Here is a 24,675-nt window from a genome sequence, read left to right as displayed (position 1 = left end):
ATACCGTCCCACCTTTGTCTGATTTAGGGTTGTAGGTTTAATAATCATGTAATGGGTTTATTGTAATCTTATACTAAATACTAGATCAATTTTACTAAATCCAAGATATTTTTGTTTCAGATTTCCATAAAGTTGCTTTGTGATGATTTCCATTGTTAAAAGTGTTACATAAATGCAAACTGAAGTGTAATAGCATCTTTATGTTAAAAAAAAAAAAGATAAACAGGCATCAGGATAGCTCTTAATCATTTGATATTAAAATAGTGGGTGTGGTAAGATTTAATCATGCTGATGGTTATGAATCACCCGTTCTTTTGCAGCAAGGATTTGCATATCAGTACAAAAGTGACTTGTCAGGTTCTGGAGGTGATCCAAAATGGGCATAATGATACTGCACTGTAAAAAATGTCTGTAGAATTAACAGTGAATTTATGTAAAATCATGACATAAAAAAACTGTAAATACAAAAACAATGAAGCAGTGTGTAATTTACATCAATATACTGTAAAACTCCTAACCAAATACCACTGTTAATTTAACAGTAAGAATATGTTGAATTGATCATATTTTTTTTGTAGAATTTACAAATTGTTGTAGTTTAAACACAGACCAACTGTAATGCTAAAACAGAATGTGATAGTTAAAATTACATCATTGCCCTGTTAAAAAAAAAAAAAAACAGCTACCGTCATGGCTCAGTCGACTAAGGCGCCATACCATAAATCCAGGGACCTGGGTTTGATTCCGACCCAAGGTCATTTCCCAATCTCTCTCTAGCTCATTTCCTGTCTCTACACTGTCCTATCCAATAAAGGTGAAAAAAGCCCCCAAAAAAATCTGTCTAGTAGATCATTGTTTATTGTACAATGAATATCCGTAAAATTAACAATTACGTATTGATTATTGTACATTGAATACCTGTAAAATTTACATTTAGTTATCATTAATTGTACATGGAATCCCAGTGAAATGTACAAGTTATTCTGTAATGTTGTTTACATTTCACTGTATTTTTAACAGGATTATTCTGGCAACCACAGCTGCCAGTGTTTTTCCGTAAAAACAACGGATTTTTTTTTACAGTGTGGCTGACTTGTGGCAATTTAGTAACTGATAGCTTTACACTTCCTGCACATCGCTTTATCTGTTGTTTTCATCAGTATGCATGTGATATTGGATACAGTTGTGGTCAGAAGTTTACATACATGGTCCAACAATGAAGCATGGTGTTGGTAGCGTCATGGCAATGTTGGGCTTTCAGAGATATCTTTGAACTGTTCTTTTTCTGTCACAGAATGATTGTACAACATACATCTTTAATTTTAAAAAAAAACTAAGAATTTGATGCCCATGTTTTAATGCATTTTGGGTTTTCTAAAATTAACACAGGGTATATATATATATATATATCAAATCAAATCAAGTTTATTTGTACAGCGCTTTTAACAATAAACATTGTCGCAAAGCAGCTATATATATATATATATATATATATATATATATAGCTATATATAGCTATATATATATATATATATATATATATATATATATATAGAGAGAGAGAGAGAGAGAGAGAGAGAGAGAGAGAGAGAGAGAGAGAGAAGGCACATAATATTTGGTTCCATGTCCCTTAGGAAGTTTCACCTTGACCAGACCCTTTTGGTAGCCATAAACAAGAGTAGATATTTGCCAGTTCTACTTGGCAGAAGATGTGCCAAGTGTATTTGAGGTCATTGTCCTGTTGGAAAACCAATTTGTGGCCAATTTTCAACAGTCTAGCGGATGGTTTGAGGTTTGATTGGTAGCAAAACAGCCTCAGTGCATGATGCGACCACCACCATGCCTCACCATTGGTACAGTGTTTGTTTGTACCTCTAGTTATTGTGGTCAACAACTCAATCTCCACAAGGCTTTTTCTTGGTTGATGTGATCACCTACAACTTTTACTTGAATTTGAAGGTGTTGATTTTGGAGCAGGGGCTTCTTTCTTGGATGCCAGCATTTCAGTCCATGGTGTTGTAAAACTTGCTTGACTGTAGACAGCGTTCCAGCAGTTTCCAGTTCATGGCAGGCTTGGTAGTTCCTGGGTTGTTCCTAACCACCTAAACCAATTTCCTCTCAGATAAATATGACAGTTTGGGTCTTCTTCCAGTAAAGCATCTTGGCAAGGTGGCCACACCTCCCAATATCTTGTACTTACAGTACTGTGCAAAAGTCTTAAGCACCCTATTTGTTTTTTCATACAAATTTTTTTATAGATTTCTATTTTATGACTTCTCCATTATTGAGTCAAAACATTACAAAACCATGGTGGGGTTTTAGCGTTCCAAACATTCATTTTCCAGCACAAAATTAAATGTTACAGGGGAAAAAAATGTTTGTTTGTGTCTGAGCAGTATATTACATAAGAGAGCACTTTTCAGGTTAAAAAAGAAAACATAATGAAGGCTACTGGGTTTTGGTGCAAAATGAAGAAGTGAGTGTGGCAAAGCATCCAGAAGAACTGTTTTGATTTACGTTGACTGAAATTCTTGTTTTGATATACGTTGTACAATCATTCTGCTACAGAAAAAGAAAGTTCAAAGAAATCATTGAAAGTCCAATATCACCTTGGCATTCATGTCTGTGTATGTAAACTTCTGACTCTAACGTGGTAGGGATCAGACGGTTTCTTTTTGGTTACTGAGAGTTAGATTTAGATGGAACATATCATTAAATAGCTGCATTAATAACTCGGGGAAGCCGTGGCCAAATGGTTAGAGGAAACAGCTTTGGGACCAAAAGGTCACTGGTTCAATTCTCTTAACCAGCAGGATTGGCTAAAGTGCCCTTGAGCAAGGCACCTACCGTAACCCCAACTGCTCTGGCAAGTGTGGTGGTATACCTTGTGTCTGATTCACCAAAGAAAAACTGATGATGCTTGTCAGTTTGGACAAGAAACTGGCCATAATAATAAAGTAATTTTATCAGTGGAAGGGCCACATAAAGATAGTAAGACAAACGTGTGTGTGTGCTGTTTGTACAGACCCTATCCCCCTGTGGCCTTTGGCACGAGCTCACAGAATAACACAATAATAGCCCTGAGGAGGAGATGCTGTCGTCTCGAGACACTATCATCTGTTTGTGGCCTCAGATTTATTTTTCTGACAGTGACACATGACTCGCACGCTGCTGTTCGGGTGTTTATTAACACAATAACATGATTATCGAACGTCAGGCTCAGCTGTTTAAACATACATTGCATTTCTGACTGAAGGAAAGCAGCCTGGGAAATGTCACGAAATTGGCTTGTTAGGGATATATGGTATTTATTAACAAGGTATTACCGAGTCACGTATGTACTGAGGCGTTAATAACAAAATTACTCAGATAGTTGTGTGAGATTGTTGCATGTGCAGGATGCTCTTTACCTAAAAACAGTCACGTTTTTGTTACATACAATTCTGATTTTATACTTCTTCAGGCTTACACTACCGTTCAAAAGTTTAGGGTCACCCAGACAATTTTGCGTTTTCCATGAAAAGTCACACTTTTATTTACCACCATACGTTGTAAAATGAATAGAAAATATAGTCAAGACATTTTTCTGGCCATTTTGAGCATTTAATCGACCCCACAAATGTGATGCTCCAGAAACTCAATCTGCTCAAAGGAAGGTCAGTTTTATAGCTTCTCTAAAGAGCTCAACTGTTTTCAGCTGTGCTAACATGATTGTACAAGGGTTTTCTAATCATCCATTAGCCTTCTGAGGCAATGAGCAAACACATTGTACCATTAGAACACTGGAGTGAGAGTTGCTGGAAATGGGCCTCTATACACCTATGGAGATATTGCACCAAAAACCAGACATTTGCAGCTAGAATAGTCATTTACCACATCAGCAATGTATAGAGTGGATTTCTGATTAGTTTAAAGTGATCTTCGTTGAAAAGAACAGTGCTTTTCTTTCAAAAATAAGGACATTTCAAAGTGACCCCTAACTTTTGAACGGTAGTGTATATGAAAAAAATGAAATGAAGTTGACCAAAAAAAAACATGAAATATCTTGGGTTCATACAATCTGCAATGAAATACAAGTCGAAGTAAATTTAGAAATCACTGCTTTCTTTATTTTTATTTGCATTTTTCATACCGTCCCACCTTTGTCTGATTTAGGGTTGTAGGTTTAATAATCATGTAATGGGTTTATTGTAATCTTATACTAAATACTAGATCAATTTTACTAAATCCAAGATATTTTTGTTTCAGATTTCCATAAAGCTGCTTTGTGATGATTTCCATTGTTAAAAGTGTTACATAAATGCAAACTGAAGTGTAATAGCATCTTTATGTTAAAAAAAAAAAAGATAAACAGGCATCAGGATAGCTCTTAATCATTTGATATTAAAATAGTGGGTGTGGTAAGATTTAATCATGCTGATGGTTATGAATCACCTGTTCTTTTGCAGCAAGGATTTGCATATCAGTACAAAAGTGACTTGTCAGGTTCTGGAGGTGATCCAAAATGGGCATAATGATACTGGCTGACTTGTGGCAATTTAGTAACTGATAGCTTTACACTTCCTGCACATCGCTTTATCTGTTGTTTTCATCAGTGTGCATGCGATATTGGATACAGTTGTGGTCAGAAGTTTACATACATGGTCCAACAATGAAGCATGGTGGTGGTAGTGTCATGGCAATGTTGGGCTTTCAGAGATATCTTTGACCTGTTCTTTTTCTGTCACAAAATGATTGTACAACATACATCTTTAATTAAAAAAAAAAAAAACTAAGAATTTGATGCCCATGTTTTAATGCATTTTGGGTTTTCTAAAATTAACACAGGGTATATATATATATATATATATATATATATATATATATATATATATATATATATATATATATATATATATATATATATATATGGAGAGAGAGAGAGAGAGAGAGAGAGAGAGAGAGAGAGAAGGCACATAATATTTGGTTCCATGTCCCTTAGGAAGTTTCACCTTGACCAGACCCTTTTGGTAGCCATAAACAAGAGTGGATATTTGCCAGTTCTACTTGGCAGAAGATGTGCCAAGTGTATTTGAGGTCATTGTCCTGTTGGAAAACCAATTTGTGGCCAATTTTCAACAGTCTAGCGGATGGTTTGAGGTTTGATTGGTAGCAAAACAGCCTCAGTGCATGATGCGACCACCACCATGCTTCACCATTGGTACAGTGTTTGTTTGTACCTCTAGTTATTGTGGTCAACAACTCAATCTCCACAAGGCTTTTTCTTGGTTGATATGATCACCTACAACTTTTACTTGAATTTGAAGATGTTGATTTTGGAGCAGGGGCTTCTTTCTTGGATGCCAGCATTTCAGTCCATGGTGTTGTAAAACTTGCTTGACTGTAGACAGCGTTCCAGCAGTTTCCAGTTCATGGCAGGCTTGGTAGTTCCTGGGTTGTTCCTAACCACCTAAACCAATTTCCTCTCAGATAAAGATGACAGTTTGGGTCTTCTTCCAGTAAAGCATCTTGGCAAGGTGGCCACACCTCCCAATATCTTGTACTTACAGTACTGTGCAAAAGTCTTAAGCACCCTATTTGTTTTTTCATACAAATTTTTTTATAGATTTCTATTTTATGACTTCTCCATTATTGAGTCAAAACATTACAAAACCATGGTGGGGTTTTAACGTTCCAAACATTCATTTTCCAGCACAAAATTAAATGTTACAGGGGAAAAAAAATGTTTGTTTGTGTCTGAGCAGTATATTACATAAGAGAGCACTTTTCAGGTTAAAAAAGAAAACATAATGAAGGCTACTGGGTTTTGGTGCAAAATGAAGAAGTGAGTGTGGCAAAGCATCCAGAAGAACTGTTTTGATTTACGTTGACTGAAATTCTTGTTTTGATGTACGTTGTACAATCATTCTGCTACAGAAAAAGAAAGTTCAAAGAAATCATTGAAAGTCCAATATTGCCATGGCATTCATGTCTGTGTATGTAAACTTCTGACTCTATCTTGGTAGAGATCAGACGGTTTCTTTTTGGTTACTGAGAGTTAGATTTAGATGGAACATATCATTAAATAGCTGCATTAATAACTCGGGGAAGCCGTGGCCAAATGGTTAGAGGAAACAGCTTTGGGACCAAAAGGTCACTGGTTCAATTCCCTTAACCAGCAGGATTGGCTAAAGTGCCCTTGAGCAAGGCACCTACCGTAACCCCAACTGCTCTGGCAAGTGTGGTGGTATACCTTGTGCCTGATTCACCAAAGAAAAACTGATGATGCTTGTCAGTTTGGACAAGAAACTGGCCATAATAATAAAGTAATTTTATCAGTGGAAGGGCCACATAAAGATAGTAAGACAAACGTGTGTGTGTGCTGTTTGTACAGACCCTATCCCCCTGTGGCCTTTGGCACGAGCTCACAGAATAACACAATAATAGCCCTGAGGAGGAGATGCTGTCGTCTCGCGACACTATCATCTGTTTGTGGCCTCAAATTTATTTTTCTGACAGTGACACATGACTCGCACGCTGCTGTTCGGGTGTTTATTAACACAATAACATGATTATCGAACGTCAGGCTCAGCTGTTTAAACATACATTGCATTTCTGACTGAAGGAAAGCAGCCTGGGAAATGTCACGAAATTGGCTTGTTAGGGATATATGGTATTTATTAACAAGGTATTACCGAGTCACGTATGTACTGAGGCGTTAATAACAAAATTACTCAGATAGTTGTGTGAGATTGTTGCATGTGCAGGATGCTCTTTACCTAAAAACAGTCACGTTTTTGTTACATACAATTCTGATTTTATACTTCTTCAGGCTTACACTACCGTTCAAAAGTTTAGGGTCACCCAGACAATTTTGCGTTTTCCATGAAAAGTCACACTTTTATTTCCCACCATAAGTTGTAAAATGAATAGAAAATATAGTCGAGACATTTTTCTGGCCATTTTGAGCATTTAATCGACCCCACAAATGTGATGCTCCAGAAACTCAATCTGCTCAAAGGAAGGTCAGTTTTATAGCTTCTCTAAAGAGCTCAACTGTTTTCAGCTGTGCTAACATGATTGTACAAGGGTTTTCTAATCATCCATTAGCCTTCTGAGGCAATGAGCAAACACATTGTACCATTAGAACACTGGAGTGAGAGTTGCTGGAAATGGGCCTCTATACACCTATGGAGATATTGCACCAAAAACCAGACATTTGCAGCTAGAATAGTCATTTACCACATTAGCAATGTATAGAGTGGATTTCTGATTAGTTTAAAGTGATCTTCGTTGAAAAGAACAGTGCTTTTCTTTCAAAAATAAGGACATTTCAAAGTGACCCCAAACTTTTGAACGGTAGTGTAAATCCATTAAATCTTTTGTTGTTTTACACATAAAGCCCATGTCCTGAGCAAGAATTATACATTGCCTAAACACAATGGGTATATTTCACAATTATTCCACGAAATCGAGTCGTACATGAGCTGATAGCTGACCAGGCGCGTAGCACCGAGTTGGCTATAAACAATGTATGACAAGATTGAGTGGAATAACTGTTTTATTCTATACATATTCACTAGATTTTGAAAAACGGAGTATTTTTATTTTTATCTTTTGCAAGCCCGATAAATAAAAACTTTATACAAAATGTCCAACAAAATCATTTCCGCTCAGGCGTTCTTCTTAAAAACCTATCGATGGCTGCACGAATTGACTTTAGTGTTGTTTTTTGTAGAAAGTGCCGTCTTGCTGTCGTGCCGAGGTATAGAACAGCTTCAGACATTTATTTAATTCTTCCTTGGACATTTCAGTTCTGTAATTTTCAAACTGCTTTGAGCTTTTAAACCAGTCTAAAAAAATTCAACAAATTTTAATGCTTAAAGATGAAGAATGTAAACAAACCGGTGAAATGACAGGAGCAATTTGTGGGAAAAAAATATGATAATAATAATAATTCTTGAAAAATAAAAAAGATACCATACGTTCTTACCATCAAATACTTTCATTCCATATTTTCTTACTTTTTGGTATTTTGGGGGGTTTTTTTCTAATAGAGTTTTCATTTCGTCCTCTGTTGGTTCAGCAACACGCTCCGCCATTTTATTTTTCTCTACTCACAGTATATGAGCTAATATCCTAGTAGTAGAGTAGCCAATCAAAGTGCGTGATTGCTCATATCCAGTGAATTTGGATAGAATAAATTATTTTAACTGGAATATACCACAGCACTCTTGAATTCTTGTTGATTCATTTTCTAAAGCAGAAGCTCAGACACGCAGTCATGCTGTAATCATGTAATTTTTATGTAAATGCACTCACTCTAATACATGGTCATTTCTATAGTAACAGCTCGTTCACAGAAACATATACAGAGGACGGTCCACTCCACATAAACTCATTCATCTCATCTCATCTCATCTCATTATCTCTAGCCACTTTATCCTTCTACAGGGTCGCAGGCAAGCTGGAGCCTATCCCAGCTGACTACGGGCGAAAGGCGGGGTACACCCTGGACAAGTCGCCAGGTCATCACAGGGCTGACACATAGACACAGACAACCATTCACACTCACATTCACACCTACGCTCAATTTAGAGTCACCAGTTAACCTAACCTGCATGTCTTTGGACTGTGGGGGAAACCGGAGCACCCGGAGGAAACCCACGCGGACACGGGGAGAACATGCAAACTCCACACAGAAAGGCCCTCGCCGGCCACGGGGCTCGAACCCGGACCTTCTTGCTGTGAGGCGACAGTGCTAACCACTACATCACCGTGCCTCCCGCAGAAAATAAATATTATTGTATGTATATGTATGTGTATACATACAGTATGTGTTTACATACAGTATGTGCTTATGTTTATATGTATGTATGTATGTATGTATGTATGTATGTATGTATGTATGTATGTATGTGTATGGATATATGTAAATTACATTTAGGTTTTTCTAAATACAAAGTCAGAAATACATTTTATTTATCTATAAGTATCAGGCATGAGCATCTAGACAGGTAACAAGGAAGCTTGTTATTCATTATTTAAGGAGAAGGGGTGGGAGTTTATAAGTTATATTTCTTCTCACTCCTTTTCGAATATGTATTTCTATGTATTATGTTTAAATGTTTATTTTATTTTTCTTTTTATTATTTTGCTTTTCATATTCAAAATAAATACTTCAAGCAATCAATTTCTTCCTTAATATGTCTTGTTTAAATGTCAGGTATTAATTCCATTGTTTCTCATTTCATTAATATTTATTAATGATGATGTAAGACTCATCTGTTCTAAATTTCCAAACAATAATAGTCTATCAGCTTCATAATTTCTCTTAGATGGTTATTTATTTATTTTCTAGGTTAGGCCATCAGAATCTCTTTCACCATGACTGGCTCCTTGGAAGCCATGCGTTACCTCTTCAACACCGACTTCAGAATGAACGTCACCATCGATCCCACTGCTTCCCCTCCAGAACTCAACACAACCCCTAAGCCCTTCAGTGTGTTCGATGGCTGTGACTACATGGTGGAAGCCATTGTGTTTGACCTGGCAGTGCAAACCTTTAACTTCGTGATAGGACTTCCAGCCAACATCCTGGTCATTGTCATCCTGATCCGTAACCAGCACGACCCCTCCACCTCGGACATCTTCCTGGGCTGCCTGGCCTTCATGGATGCCTACTTCGGTCTCATGGTCCCTATAAGCTTCCTCAACCTCTTCTACTGGAAGAGCAAGGAAGGATGGTCAGCGCTGAAGTTCTCCTATGGCGTGAAGGACACGAGTGGGCCGCTCTTCCTTTCCTGTATCTGTCTGGATCGCTTTGTCGCCGTGATCTTCCCGATCGCTTTTGGTCAGCTGAAGCACATTAAGTACAGGATCACCCTGGCAGTGTTTGTGCTTTGCCTCACCTTCGCTTACGCCTCAGCTAAAACCATCGGCGGCATCCCTCACTTTGAGAGAATCTTCACGGGAGAGGTCTTGGCTACGTTCACCTGGATGGTGATCTGCAACTTATCTATCCTGTGGGCCCTGAAGCGCTCACGAGGCTCAGGCAAGGACGAGATGCACCCCATGAAGAAGAAGGCCTTCAAGATGGTGCTCTCCATCCTGTGCATTATCATTTTTAACTATCTCCCTCTGGTGGCCCTGTTCCCCTTCCAGGATCACTACTCATCCCTGGTCTTCACCTGCTATGTCCAGCCTGTGGGTTTCGCCTTCCTGAACATCAGCAGCAGCATCCAGCCACTTGTCTACCTGTCTCGCCTGGAGAAGATCCCCTTCCTGCCTGAGGGTTTGGTAAAGAAGCTCTGCTGGATGAAAAAATCAGAGCAATCACCAGCTTAGAGCTTTACATCTCCACAAGACTCGAGTGACCAGATTGGTCCAGATTTTAAAAACGTTCTCCAAGTTTTACACTCAGGTCCAAAATTATTGGCACCCATTATAAAAATGAGCAATATGACTAATATGGATACCTAGTTTTATTTTTAGCCTAAAGGTTTTTAATCTTGTCTATCTCGTTTCTGCTCAATTATTGGCGCCATTATGCCAAAGAGAATAACTGCACTCTCTACCTGCAGTGTCTAACAAGGTAGATCACACTTGGCCCATCCTAAGTCCTCAAATTCTGCCACAAGTTTTCATTAGGGATGGAATTCCAGAAATTTGGATGTCCTCGGTTCTCCATTTGCTTAATGGTAGTTTAACTGTTTTTTTTTTAAAATAACAATAACTGATGTGGGGCGGCACGGTGGTGTAGTGGTTAGTGCTGTCGCCTCACAGCAAGAAGGTCCTGGGTTTGAGCCCCGGGGCCAGCGAGGGCCTTTCTATGTGGAGTTTGCATGTTCTCCCCATGTCCGCGTGGGTTTCCTCCGGGTGCTCCGGTTTCCCCCACAGTCCAAAGACATGCAGGTTAGGTTAACTGGTGACTCTAAATTGCCCGTAGGTGTGAATGTGAGTGTGAATGGTTGTCTGTGTCTATGTGTCAGCCCTGTGATGACCTGGCGACTTGTTCAGGGTGTACCCAGCCTTTCGCCCGTAGTCAGCTGGGATAGACTCCAGCTTGCCTGCGACCCTGTAGAAGGATAAAGCGGCTAGAGATAATGAGATGAGATAACTGATGTCAACCTTAACGGTCATGTTGTTAAAAAGCTCTTTGGTTTCCTCCATCATGACAGATCTTAAAACGATTAACCAGGAAATTTTGAAATCACAGGGTTATGAAATGTCATCATTAATGCAAGATGTTCTGGACAAAAAAAATTAAGCTGACTTCAGCTTAAAAAACATGTTAAAGTTGTAACATCGGTGGTGGTGTATGATGTAGGATCCCCTACGTCTTCTTCATTCCGTCCTGGATCCGCTATTACGTGCAGCCAAAGCTATAATCACCGTCGATTTTTTTTCAAGCATTATTTTGTCTGCGTCATATAATTCTAGTGGTTTGTGAAGGAGCAGTGTCTTCATCCTTACCCTTCTCAAAGATGAGTAAATGCACCGCCTACAAGTGTGAAAATCATGATAAGATTCGGGAAAACACTGAGACTGCCATGACATGGCTGTCCTGTGAAGGAACTAAGACGTTTGACCGAGTGGCTTCAATAAGTAAAGCGAGAAAACTTTCCTCCTGGAAAAAGCAGCAGCAAATTGTGTAGTGGACATTTTACAGAAGATGGTTTTGTGGAGGACTTGGATGAAAAAAAATCACTGGGAAGACGCGAGACATGAGGCAGAAACGACAACTGAAGCCAGACTCGATCCTGATTTTATTTTACCACAAAACACCGACAGAATGACAGCATACCGTGTCATGCATGTTTTGTCCAAGGTCGGACTTGATTCTTCGGCAGCCAAACCGGATAGAACGCGATATCTGGGTACTCGATGGTCGGTAGAAGCGTCTTATCTTCAGAAAAGTCTGACTTTTTAAAATAATATGGGTCAAAACCACACATATCTATCTTCTCTTTGTATCGAATCTTTACTCCACCGTTCAAATCGTAATAATACTGAGAAAATTCAGCATTGTTTACAGACACGCTTTCAGCGGCTGCCGTCCTAGTTCCTTTGTATAGCCACCATCATGGCGGACGCTCATGACGTAGCACATTGTGATCACGTGCTTGCAAGTCATCTATAGTCTAATACAGCATGCTCTTGTACACCTCCGCTGTGCTCGCGGAAAATGACGTCACGCACAATGGAGTTATGGCGGCCTCCTTGACAAAAAATAGTCGCATCTATTTTATATCGTTTATCATTTTATGGTTATATCATTAAGAACAAATTCAACACACAGCTTTTGTTTTTTATAAAGGATAGGCATAAAGACTGGCTTTTAGCTCAATTTGTTTATTTGCGAGATATTTTCCTTTAAAGTTGTTTTATTCATGAGCCATTTAATATCTGGGTAAACAGCAAATCTGGAATTTCAGAGCAACTTAATGATTGTTTCGTAAACACTTTATAAGACGTTTTTCAAAGGACTTCTCACTGGAAAGATTTTTGCACACTGTCAAAAACACATATATTGACTATAAATTTTTTTTCATACGTTATGGTGGGGGGAAAATGGTGCATGAATATATCTGATTAATAAATGAATAAAAAAATATACTTTTAATATATTTATTTTTAATATTTGATTTGAAAATAATTGCGTTTAATATGTATTTTCTGCGGGAGGCACGGTGGTGTAGTGGTTAGCACTGTCGCCTCACAGCAAGAAGGTCCGGGTTCGAGCCCCGTGGCCGGCGAGGGCCTTTCTGTGCGGAGTTTGCATGTTCTGCCCGTGTCCGCGTGGGTTTCCTCCGGGTGCTCCGGTTTCCCCCACAGTCCAAAGACATGCAGGTTAGGTTAACTGGTGACTCTAAATTGACCGTAGGTGTGAATGCGAGTGTGAATGGTTGTCTGTGTCTATGTCCCTGTGATGACCTGGCGACTTGTCCAGGGTGTACCCCGCCTTTCGCCCGTAGTCAGCTGGAATAGGCTCCAGCTTGCCTGCGACCCTGTAGGACAGGATAAGCGGCTAGAGATAATGGATGGATGGATGGATGGAATTATTTTCTGTAAGGGAGCCAGTAATTCTGTATGTAGCACTGATACAGTATGTTCATTTTATTGTGTGAATAAAACATTCTTTTGATAAATATTTAATTTGTGAGTTTAATTCCAGAAAGGATTCCTCACCCTGGCATTTACAAGTCACTGGGTAGAATTTATTCAGAATTTCACAAACCCATGATGTTAAAGAGCTGAGCTTTAAATCTGTTTTGTAAGTGGAATTATGGCGCCATCGTGTGTTTGTGCTTCCACTGAATTTCCATAATTTTCCAAAACTCTTATGTTTTCAGGTCTTATTAACTTTACCATATACATATTTTACTTTTACATATAGTCTTTTTCATATAATATTTTTCTTCGTTTTTTATATATATATGTGTGTGTGTTTGTGTGTGTGTGTGTGTAAGGGCACTGAGAATTTTTTGGAATGCATGAGAAATAAATTATTATTAAATTATTAATTATTACCAACTGACTCACTCTGTAAATATTAAACATATACAATGCATAATGACCTTTTTCTTAATGGACACTATGTGTAATATATATTTATTCACAGTTGGCCTATCTAGCCGTCCTTGGATATATTTATATATTTGATTGATTTAAAATAAAATTGATGTAATGATAAATAAATTAAATCTGAAATACACAAAATCTACTGTTTTTATTCAAGCAGTTTTACAGGAGCAGGAAAGAAATAAAAAAACACATTACATATGTATTATTATTATTATTATTATTATTATTATAACCAGTTCCCTGGTTCAATCCTGAGCTCTGGAGTTTCTTCGTGTTCTCCCTGTGTCCATGTTGATTACTTCCAGGCTTTCTGGTTTCTTCCCACCTTCCAGAAACACACTACAATTATCGATAGTCTATAATTATCGACACCTTTTCAGGCTCTGTGTCAGCCCTGTGATGACCTGGCGACTTGTCCAGGGTGTACCCCGCCTTTCGCCCGTAGTCAGCTGGGATAGGCTCCAGCTTGCCTGCGACCCTGTAGAACAGGATAAAGCGGCTAGAGATAATGAGATGAGATGAGATGAGAAATAATCATCTGGATGTTGATAATTGTGGAATGGTGTCACATGATCTGAAATCAACTCAATCAAATCGGAAATCAACTCAATTTTTTTCCAGTGGAAGTTTGAGTAATTATTCATGCACAATTTACATATTGAAAGTCTTTTCTACTTTTGCAACAGCCAAAAGATCATTAAGGTGTCAATAATTGTAGCCGCCGCTCTAGTAGGCGAGTCTATATTGGCTCTTGTTGCCCCATTGATGTCCTGTGATGAACCGGTGTCTCATCCCAGGGACATTCCCGTCTCACTTCCAGTGTCCCCAGGATCCTGACTCCAGCTCCTGACGAGATTAAAATGGTTCCTTGAAGATGAGTGAGTTATTGATTCAGGAAACAGAAGTAAACTAAAAATATGAGTGAAAAAGAAGGAGTTATGGCATCATAAAATACAACAGCCAATCACATTCTAATATGCAAATATGCCCAGTATTCTAAAGCTCCCAGTGCAGTCATGTTTACATACATATTCATAAAATCTAAATTCATTGTTGAAGGTACAAATGTGTTTAGGGTGACTTCAAAGATTCAGTGTCTCTGGTTTTTAAGATTTTGGGGATGAGCAACCAAACAGGAAGTGAACCGGAAAACAGGAAACTCCACCCTCAAGTCGTGACAGTTAAAGCTTAACACACACATTGATTCTTTTGTCTGACTCTTTCCTCCAACGTGACTCGGCTTGAACAGTTGAGGATTAAGGACTTTGCTCAAAGACTCAACAATAGCAGCTTTTTAGGGTGAGATTTGAACTCATCACCTTCTTATCAGTACCCCAAAGCATAAACTACTTCCTGTTAACATGTTTATTTCATACATCTCAGTTTTTCTTTATCGAAACCATCACCGGCTGTGGTACAATCCTCAGACACTTCTTACTCTGCGTGTAGAAATACGGCACCACCTTATCCGTGAACGCCTGTGTGAACTTGTGCAGCATTTGTCCATCCTCGGGACAGGAGAAACAAACCTCCCCTGCATCCCAGTCCACCCCTACTCGCACTTTCTGCAGCTTCTTTTCGACATTCAGTGTCCTTACAGGAGACCCCATGGCCCTGTACTGTCCGTCCCGCATACACAGCGTCCAGAACCCGTTCTCCGGGCGTGCCGGGACCTCCAAGTCCCTCTTAATGGATACACTGGCGACGCCCAGGATCCAGTCATCGCTGTCTCCTAGCTCCACCTCCCAGGCATGCGTTCCAGAGCCGATAGCTGTCGAGCCGAGAACCTCGGCACTGATACAGAAGCGCTCAGGATTGGTGGGGAGAGGACAACCCGAGCTGCTGTAACGGACACTGCTGAGGTCTTCTGAGAGCCTGAGACATGGGTGCACTGTGTTTGGGTCCAGAGTCACAGGAGCTGATTGGGGGATGAAGATCAGATCGTAAGAAGAAGTCATTCATCAGCTGAGACAATACGACCAATAAATACGTTGTTCAAGAGTTTTAGTCGATCCTGTTCAGCCATGTTTGATGTTTAAATATTCTTCTTTTGGTTCAGGTTAAATTTAACAAAGAAAACTATACAGACATTGATAAGGTGAAGCTTCACAGATTAATTAGTATTTACTGAAGGAGTCTCAGAGGTTTGTAAGAGTCAGAGGTAAAGCCGTGACTTTAACTTTTTCCTTTGTGTTGTGTCTCAGTAGCATAAAAAGCCACAGTTTTCTATTTACAGCTTCTAAGAACTTGTTTCACGGACATTTCACCATATTACATGTAACTATAAACAGATAAAAATAAACAGTCAGAAATGCTGCTGTTTAATCAATAGAAAATAACATTGTTGGTAGATTTCTGTGGTATAAGAGGAATAAAACACTTCAGGACATGCTGTTACATGAATATAATCAAGTTCAGGATGGCAGAGGGGAACCGTCAGGGCCTTCTAGGCATTCAGAGAAGCCCAAACATGTCAGCATTTCAAATGGTATATTTAATTTCTTTCATTCTTTCATAATTTCATGATAATTCTTCTCTTCTAATTCTAATTTGGCCTCAATTTCTATCAATGAAAGGGTTACGGTCCTGAAAACATTAAAATCGAGTTATCCATTGAGATTGTTTTGTTTGTTGTCTCGAGGCTGAGAAGAGTTTAGAGCTGCTCACTCATTGATTAGGACTTCATTGCTATGCAGAAGGCCATGGCAGTGTATGTTTATGTAGGAAGTGATCAGATATATATCAGATTTTGATTTATAGTGGGAGGGACCAAAAATTTATCACCCTCGGCTTTCTCGAAGGCCAACGTGAGCTTAACTGTGAGTCGGCACCATCAGTGCAGCAGTGAAGTCACCTTCCAGCCGGTGTAGCGTTCATCAGTAGTGTTAGTGAATGCTAATAAAGCGGTCAAGCCAGTGCTATCTATCGAGAGCAAGTAGCACAGGCTAACAACCGAGAAACTAAGATTTCTGTCTCCAGACTCTTCTTCCACACTGCACGTTCGCTACAGTATTTTTCACTCAGATTTAGGTATTCATTTCCCTGTGTAATTTACTGAGTTACTTTTAAAATCAGCATTGACAACTACACACAACGGAGCGACCTGGCAGCCTGCCGCTAATCCCTTACAAAATCCTTTGCCCTGTTGCTTTTTTGGTGTCTGGCTAAATTTTGGCTGAGCTCAAGTCCCAGCTCTAAGAGTAACAGTTCGCCACCGTGGGATGGTAACTCTTCTGCTTGTTGATTAATTTCCTATAACAGCATCCGACCATGACACTTTTTCTTTATGGTCTGTTGACTGATCTGTACATATTTATGTTTTGTCTTTAAAACTGTTCCTCCATGGTGCATCATGGTTGTGTTGTGTTTCCTTGAGGTACTTACAGTAAGGAGCAACTTCCTGCATCTTCTCCCAGACCCTGAACTTCAGGTTACTCAAGTGTTTAGCTTCGTCTATTAATGCCCCATGAAGCCCCTTTGGATTTGGTGCTGAACTCTGAGTTCTGTAGAAACAAGAATGTTTATTAAAATCAGCCGGATATTTTTCACCAAGAAAACCAAAGAAAAAAGCTTTGGCAAAAACACAACATGCTCTGAGATGGCTATCAAAAATCAAAGTCCTTCCCATGCTGGGACCTGGTCTTCCCAGGCAGTCTCCTGTCCAGGTACTAACCAGACCCTTAACACATGTTGGGAGGCACCGATCTCCGTTTCTATAGCCCTCTTCCTCTCTCACCTATACAGCTAGGGTTACAGTGGGGGGGCTAGTCCTCTGGTACCTGCGAGAGCTTGACTCCTTACTCACATCTCTATTGCAGCATGCCTTGCCAGACAGCAGCAGGTACCTTTTTTATGATGGTTTTTGGTATGACCCAACCACAAGTAGAACTTGCAATCTCCTGATCGAGAGGTGAACACGCCAACCACTAGGCCAGCTCACAGTGAGATGGCTATCAGGTCCAGGGATATGAACAGTCAATCCCTCTTTACCTTATCTTATGTAAATAAACCAAACACCAATCAATGTTGGTCTATTTTCGTGCAGTGATATTGATGCAGTGGGATTTATCCCTTGATGCAGCAGCACTTTAGTCCTTTAGTCTGTCCAGTTCTCTCACCACCTCATCTGTATGTTCTGCTCAAACTTCCAAAGGTTCATGCTAATAAGCAGGAAGCCTTAGTCGCCTAAGGGGGAAGCCATGGGAAGCCTAAAGGTTGGAGAAGCAGTTTTGGGACCAAAAGGTCGCTGGTTTGATTCCCTGGACCACCAGGAATGGCTGAACAAGATGGTTGAGCAAGGCACCTAACTCCCAACTGCTCTGGGTATGTTGTATGTCACTCTGGATAAGATCGTCTGCTCAATGCGTACAACCATCAACACATCTGCTAAACACCATCAACACCATCATGCTCGTCATCTCTTAGATCGCTAATGAGCCAAGTTGAGTCTCTGCCTTATAGCTGCATTGCATTCTGGGACCTTGTGCCTAGCATTTTCGCCATCATCTCCACTACTTCAATGCTGGATTAATTATTAATATGACGTTGAACATCTTTGGAAAATGGCGATAAAATGGCAAGAGAAGAAACTCTTGCTGTTTTGTTTTCAGGAGCTAACAGCGAAACTTGACTGTTGAAATTGTTAAAGTTTTTCTTCTATTTAAAGGCCATCATACTGCGAGTTGGCCTAGTGGATAGCGGGAGGTCATGAGTTCTACTCGCAGTTGGGTCATACCAAAGACCATCATAAAAATGGTACCTACTGCCATCTGGCAAGACACACTGCAATACAAATGCAAGTGGGAAGTCAAACTCTTGTGGTTACCAGAGGACCAGCACCCCCACTGTAGCCCTAGCTGTATAGGCGAGAGGGCGAGTGCTATAGAAGCAAAGATCAGCACCACCCAATGTGCCTTAAGGGCCTGGTTAGTGCTGGGATGGGAGACTGCCTGGGAAGACCAGGTCCTGGTGTGGAAGGAACTTTGACTTTAAAGGCCATTGTACAATGTCTTCCTGTGACATCAGCAAGACACAAGTGCTGACTTCATTCTCACAGGAATGACGAATGCTCATCACCAAACCACTTTAAACATACTGAATGTTTCCTTTAACACAGAAGATTTCTACATACCTCTCCATGGCAGATTTAAAGTTCTGTGGAAGGAAACAAAACAAAATAAGCCATCACTGAAAGGTCTGAAAGCCAAGAAGAACAAAGAATAAGAAGCTTCTCCTGGCAGTCAGATAACATGTCATAAACAGCGTTCTCCTGTCAGAAAAAAAAATCCAGGAAATTCCAAAGTGGTGATATTTTCACCTGCAGCAGCGTCAGGTCATCAGCAGCGATCTCCTGCTCTATGTGACTGATGGTGTCTGAGAGAGAAGAAATCCTGTTCATCAGCTCTTCATGTCTTTTGTTTATAGCGAGGACCTTCTTCATCTCTTCCTCCTTCAGCGCAGAGAGGCGAGCCTCCTCTTCCTCACGCAGAAACTGGTGAAGCTTCATGAACTCGTGCTTCATTCTGCTCTCGACAAGCTGGGCCTGGTTCTAAGGCACACAAAACTTTGATTCGTTTTATTTGTACCTTTTTTATTTAAATCTTTTTTTCTGAATTAAAAAAATTACCCTGATATACTCGAGTGTCATATCTGAAGTCATTCTAAGATTTGTCACGACATCCAGCTTGTCTTTCAACATCTTCAGGGCAGAACTGAGCTTCTCCTGTAAACACGGTGAAAGGACATTATTAGAAAAGTGCAGGAGATTATTAAAAGCTGCAGGAAATTTACACTGAAGTGAAGGTTTTGTTCATGTAAAATTCTTCATCAGGTTGAAGTGGAAGTGTAAAAAGTACAGAATAAAACCTACATGACTCCATTTCCATAAACATTTATACTTACAGCATCTACAGAATACAGTGGCCCGAATCATCTCAAGAACCAAGAAGTCCCAACATATTACACCAGTCAAGACAGCTTCACTGGCTACCAGTAGAAGAAAGGATTTTATATAGACTCTTGCAAACAACTGGGCGGCACGGTGGTGTAGTGGTTAGCGCTGTCGCCTCATAGCAAGAAGGTCCGAGTTCGAGCCCCGTGGCCGGCGAGGGCCTTTCTGTGCAGAGTTTGCATGTTCTCCCCGTGTCCGCGTGGGTTTCCTCCGGGTGCTCCGGTTTCCCCCACAGTCCAAAGACATGCAGGTTAGGTTAACTGGTGACTCTAAATTGACCGTAGGTGTGAATGTGAGTGTGAATGGTTGTCTGTGTCTATGTGTTAGCCCTGTGATGACCTGGCGACTTGTCCAGGGTGTACCCCGCCTTTCGCCCGTACTCAGCTGGGATAGGCTCCAGCTTGCCTGCAACCCTGTAGAACAGGATAAAGCAGCTACAGATAATGAGATGAGATGAGATCTTGCAAACAATATCAAATCAAAGTCCCTCTCACGGCAGAATCTGGTCTTCCCAGGAAGTCTCCTGTCCCAGTACTAACCAACTCCTTAAGGCGTATGGGTGCGGTGCCAATCTCCGTTTTGATAGCCCTCAGCCTCTCACCTATACAGCTAGGGTTACAGTGGGGGGCTGGTCCTCTGGTAACCGCAAGAGTTTGACTTCCCCAGTCACATCTGTACTGCAGCATGCTTTGCCAGGTGGTCGTAGGTACCATTTTTATGATGGTCTTTGGTACGACCCGACTGCAAATAGAACTTGCAATCTCCCGGTTGAGAGGCAGACACACTAACCACTAGGCCAACTCATGGTTGTGAACAACATACAAAGCTATAAATAGCATTGCTCCTGATTACATCATGGATTCTATATATGAATACAAGCCAGCACATGCGCTACGGTCTGCATCAAGTAACAATTTAATAATTCCCAAAACTAGACTTTCCACATATGATGACAGAGCATTTAGTGCCGCTGATCCAAAGCTACGGAACAGTTTTCCATCCATCCATCCGTTATGGACCAATCTGGTCACTCGAGTCTTGTGGAGATGTAAAGCTCTAAGCTGGTGATTGCTCTGATTTTTCATCTGGCAGAGCTTCTTTACCAAAGCCTCAGGCAGGAAGGGGATCTTCTCCAGGCGAGACAGGTAGACAAGCGGCTGGATGCTGCTGCTGATATTCAGGAAGGCAAAACCCACAGGCTGGACGTAGCATTATCCTGTGTAAGGTTGCGGGCAAGCTGGAGCCTATCCCAGCTGACTATGGGCGAGAGGAGGGGTACTGTACACCTTGGACAAGTCGCCAGATCATCACAGGGCTGACACATAGACACAAACAACCATTCACAATCACATTCACACCTACAGTCAATTTAGAGTCACCAGTTAACCTAACCTGCATGTCTTTGGACTGTGGGGAAAACCGGAGCACCTGGAGGAAACCCACGCGGACACGGGGAGAACATGCAAACTCCACACAGAAAGGCCCTTGTCGACTGCTGGGCTCAAACCCAGAACCTTCTTGCTGTGAGGCGACAGTGCTAACCACTACATCACCGTGCCGCCTATTATTATTATTAATCCATCCATCCATCATCTATAGCTGCTTATCCTGTTCTACAGGGTCGCAGGCAAGCTGGAGCCTATCCCAGCTGACTATGGGTGAGAGGCGGGGTACACCCTGGACAAGTCGCCAGGTCATCACAGGGCTGACACAGAGACAAACAACCATTCCCACTCACATTCACACCTACAGTCAATTTAGAGTCACCAGTTAACCTAACCTGCATGTCTTTGGACTGTGGGGGAACCCGGAGCACCCAGAGGAAACCCACGTGGACACGGGGAGAACATGCAAACTCCACACAGAAAGGCCCTCCCCCGACTTCTTCTTCCAGAAACGAGGTTTTCTGGTTCCAAAACATCTCATCTCATCTCATTATCTCTAGCCACTTTATCCTGTTCTACAGGGTCGCAGGCAAGCTGGAGCCTATCCCAGCTGACTTCGGGCGAAAGGCGGGGTACACCCTGGACAAGTCGCCAGGTTATCGCAGGGCTGACACATAGACACAGACAACCATTCACACTCACATTCACACCTACGGTCAATTTAGAGTCACCAGTTAACCTAACCTGCATGTCTTTGGACTGTGGGGGAAACCGGAGCACCCAGAGCAAACCCACGCAGACACGGGGAGAACATGCAAACTCCACACAGAAAGGCCCTGGTCGGCCACAGGGCTCTAACCCAGAACCTTCTTGCTGTGAGGCGACAGTGCTAACCACTACACCACCGTGCTGCCTATTATTATTATTATTATTATTATTATTATTAATAATAATAATAATAATTAGTGCCATTGTTTGAAATGATAAACTTCCAGCTTTAAGTCGAGACTGTAATAAAGTTCATTGCACTGCTTTAACCCCCGACTCCTTCTTCCAGAAATTAGGTTTTCTGGTTCCAAAAGATGTGTTTGAAATACAAGCATTCTAGTTCTAACACAAACACATGTGCACATGGATTTATTGAATACTTTTGAAGGACATTTGAGTTCGAAAGGTAGGAAACGCAGATGTGCGCCGGCGAGGTGCTGCTGGAATGCGTCGGCTCCTGTTCCTCCGCCAGAGCACACTGAGATCGTGTCAGACCAGACTTGATTAACTGCATTCTCTCAAGAAACCACACAAAATCCTTTCAGGCCTAAAGAACAGCATTTTTTATTTTTTATTTTTTTAAACGGACACAATGTAGCAACAGATCAGCGCAGCACAAAGCGCGTCTGTCCGAACAATACCTTACAGTCCAGAGCCGCCTCGTCTGTGGGAGTGCAGTTGTGACCCTTGTGCATTCTCGAGGCTTGGCACACTACGCAGATGGGGTGCTGGTCATCCACGCAGAAGAGCTTCAGCTTCTCGCCGTGCTGTGGGCACTCCTCCTTCTTGTTGTTCTCACGACTCCAGTTCTGAGTCTGCACGAAGGCCTCGCACAGGTTCCTCAAAGCCAGGTTGCTCGGAGGTTGCTTTTTTGATGTTCTCCTCCTGCAAACGGGACAGCTCCGGAAAACTGAGTTGAACCAAAATTTCTGCAGGCACGACCGACAGAAGCTGTGGCTGCACGGGAGCAGGACCGGGTCGCTGAAGATGTCACAGCACACAGGACATGACAGGTCCTCTTCGGGCAACTTGGAAGACATGGTCACGCCTGAGACGCGTCCAACATACTAAGAGCCGAAGCTGCTGCAGTGTCGCCTTGGCACGCAAGTGTGAAGTGATGGTACAAACTCGCCTCGCTCGGCAGGTTTTGGAAAGCCCTTTTGAGCTGCTTTTGATTGTTCAAGAAGAGCAGAGAGGGAGGAGTAGCACGCAAGACACAAAACAGGAAGTTCAAGTCTCTTGATGATCTAAATGTTTTGCTTAATATGGAAACGGCATTTTGCCCTATTTTGGACAGGTTTATTTTTGTACATCTGAAAGAGCCGACTTTTAAGGGTACTGCACTGTAGAAACTTTTACAGAGTAAAATATATACGTATATTATATAAAATATTTACATACAAATTTCTATTTGTATGTTAGTGTATAAAATAAATGGTATAATGGAAACAAATGCACATTGCAACTGCAGTTATTCATTACTCTCTAAAATGAAGAAAGGTGCCGGAAAGTTTTTTTGTTTTGTTTTTTAGTGTAGTGATGTCAAGTAACTTTTGTGTTTCCTTATCGAGAGGTTCTCACACTTCTTGCTGCTCCAGCTTTGGCGGCTCATTATTTAAACTTGCACAATAATATTTGCCTATTTACGTACCTGACCCAGACAGACAGTAATCCCTGACCGCTGAGCTTTACACTGACATTTTTTATTGACTTGTATTTGAATTATTGAGACTTGTACAGTGGTGCTTGAAAGTTGTGAACCCTTTAGAATTTTCTCTATTTCTGCATAAATATAACCTAAAACGTCATCAGATTTTCACACAAGTCCTAAAAGTAGATAAAAAGAATCCAGTTAAACAAATGAGACAAAAATATTATCCTTGGTCATTTATTTATTGAGGAAAATGATCCAATATTACATATCTGTGAGTGACAAAAGTATGTGAACCTTTGCTTTCAGTATCTGGTGTGACCCCCTTGTGCAGCAATAACTGCAACTAAACGTTTGCGGTAACTGTTGATCAGTCCTGCACACCGGCTTGGAGGAAATTTAGCCCGTTCCTCCGTACAGAACAGCTTCAACTCTGGGATGTTGGTGGGTTTCCTCACATGAACTGCTCACTTCAGGTCCTTCCACAACATTTCCATTGGATTAAGGTCAGGACTTTGACTTGGCCATTCCAAAACATTAACTTTATTCTTCTTTAACCATTCTTTGGTAGAACGACTTGTGTGCTTAGGGTCGTTGTCTTACTGCATGACCCACCTTCTCTTGAGATTCAGTTCATGGACAGATGTCCTGACATTTTCCTTTAGAATTCGCTGGTAGAATTCAGAATTCATTGTTCCATCAATGATGGCAAGCCTTCCTGGCCCAGATGCAGCAAAACAGGCCCAAACCATGATACTACCACTACCATGTTACACAGATGGGATAAGGTTCTTATGCTGGAATGCAGTGTTTTCCTTTCTCCAAACATAACGCTTCTCATTAAAACCAAAAAGTTCTATTTTGGTCTCATCTGTCCACAAATATTTTTCCAGTAGCCTTCTGGCTTGTCCATGTGATCTTTAGCAAACTGCAAATGAGCAGCAATGTTCTTCTTGGAGAGCAGTGGCTTTTTCCTTGCAACCCTGACATGCACACCATTGTTGTTCAGTGTTCTCCTGATGGTGGACTCATGAACATTAACATTCGCCAATGTGAGAGAGGCCTTCAGTTGCTTAGAAGTTACCCTGGGGTCCTTTGTGATCTCGCCGACTATTACACACCTTGCTCTTGGAGTGATCTTTGTTGGTCAACCACTCCTGGGGAGGGTAACAATGGTCTTGAATTTCCTCCATTTGTACACAATCTGTCTGACTGTGGATTGGTGGAGTCCAAACTCTTTATAGATGGTTTTGTCACCTTTTCCAGCCTGATGAGCCTCAACAATGCTTTTTCTGAGGTCCTCAGAAATCTCCTTTGTTTGTGCCATGATACACTTCCACAAACATGTGTTGTGA

The 24,675-nt window shown here is 41.0% G+C and overlaps 3 protein-coding genes across 6 annotated transcripts in view; 2 read left to right on the top strand and 1 right to left on the bottom strand.

Moving 5' to 3' along the window:
• The window catches only part of LOC132900421 (G-protein coupled receptor 183-like), a 53,840-nt gene extending 43,366 nt beyond the window's left edge, over nt 1-10,474 (top strand). Inside the window, exon 2 of the mRNA XM_060942502.1 lies at nt 9,341-10,474. Within this exon, the coding sequence (XP_060798485.1) occupies nt 9,367-10,326 (960 nt within the window). The 5' untranslated portion in view covers nt 9,341-9,366 and the 3' untranslated portion in view covers nt 10,327-10,474. The remainder of the gene's footprint in view (nt 1-9,340) is intronic.
• tubb4bl (tubulin, beta 4B class IVb-like) overlaps nt 1-24,675 on the top strand; it is an 86,009-nt gene that overhangs the window by 43,397 nt on the left and 17,937 nt on the right. The window contains exon 1 of one of the 3 annotated variants that reach the window (XM_060942497.1): nt 22,278-22,789. The exons of 1 other annotated variant lie outside the window; for it this stretch is intronic. In XM_060942497.1, coding sequence (XP_060798480.1) covers nt 22,676-22,789 — 114 coding nt within the window. In that variant the 5' untranslated portion in view covers nt 22,278-22,675. Of the gene's footprint in view, nt 1-22,277; nt 23,005-24,675 lie in introns of those variants that run through there. One more of the 3 variants, XM_060942498.1, reaches the window with a different exon arrangement.
• Nucleotides 13,693-22,876, bottom strand: LOC132900418 (nuclear factor 7, brain). 2 transcript variants are annotated; one of them, XM_060942496.1, is made up of 7 exons: nt 22,311-22,876; nt 19,193-19,288; nt 18,884-19,114; nt 18,698-18,720; nt 16,951-17,069; nt 15,005-15,484; nt 13,693-14,475 (listed from the first exon to the last, which is right to left on the bottom strand). In XM_060942496.1, the coding sequence occupies exons 1-7, from the start codon at nt 22,707-22,709 to the stop codon at nt 14,450-14,452; spliced, it is 1,374 nt and encodes a 457-aa protein (XP_060798479.1). In that variant the 5' UTR covers nt 22,710-22,876; the 3' UTR covers nt 13,693-14,449. The 2 variants fall into 2 exon arrangements, with proteins under 2 accessions (XP_060798479.1, XP_060798478.1); XM_060942495.1 differs by having other exon boundaries at nt 13,693-15,484; nt 22,311-22,875.

The sequence above is a fragment of the Neoarius graeffei genome, chromosome 16 (genome assembly GCF_027579695.1).
Source record: "Neoarius graeffei isolate fNeoGra1 chromosome 16, fNeoGra1.pri, whole genome shotgun sequence".
Classification (NCBI taxonomy): domain Eukaryota; kingdom Metazoa; phylum Chordata; class Actinopteri; order Siluriformes; family Ariidae; genus Neoarius; species Neoarius graeffei.
This window is presented reverse-complemented; position numbering and strand designations above follow the sequence as displayed.

Bases quoted from the DNA above. Each gene is read 5' to 3' on its own strand.
- LOC132900418 (XM_060942495.1), bottom strand. From the start codon at position 22,709: ATGTCTTCCAAGTTGCCCGAAGAGGACCTGTCATGTCCTGTGTGCTGT. The intron at 19,115-19,192 runs GTAATTTTTTTA...TGTGTGCCTTAG, and splicing joins TGACACTCGAGTATATCAGG to AACCAGGCCCAGCTTGTCGA. The intron at 18,721-18,883 runs GTGAAAATATCA...TTCCTTCCACAG, and splicing joins ATGACCTGACGCTGCTGCAG to AACTTTAAATCTGCCATGGA.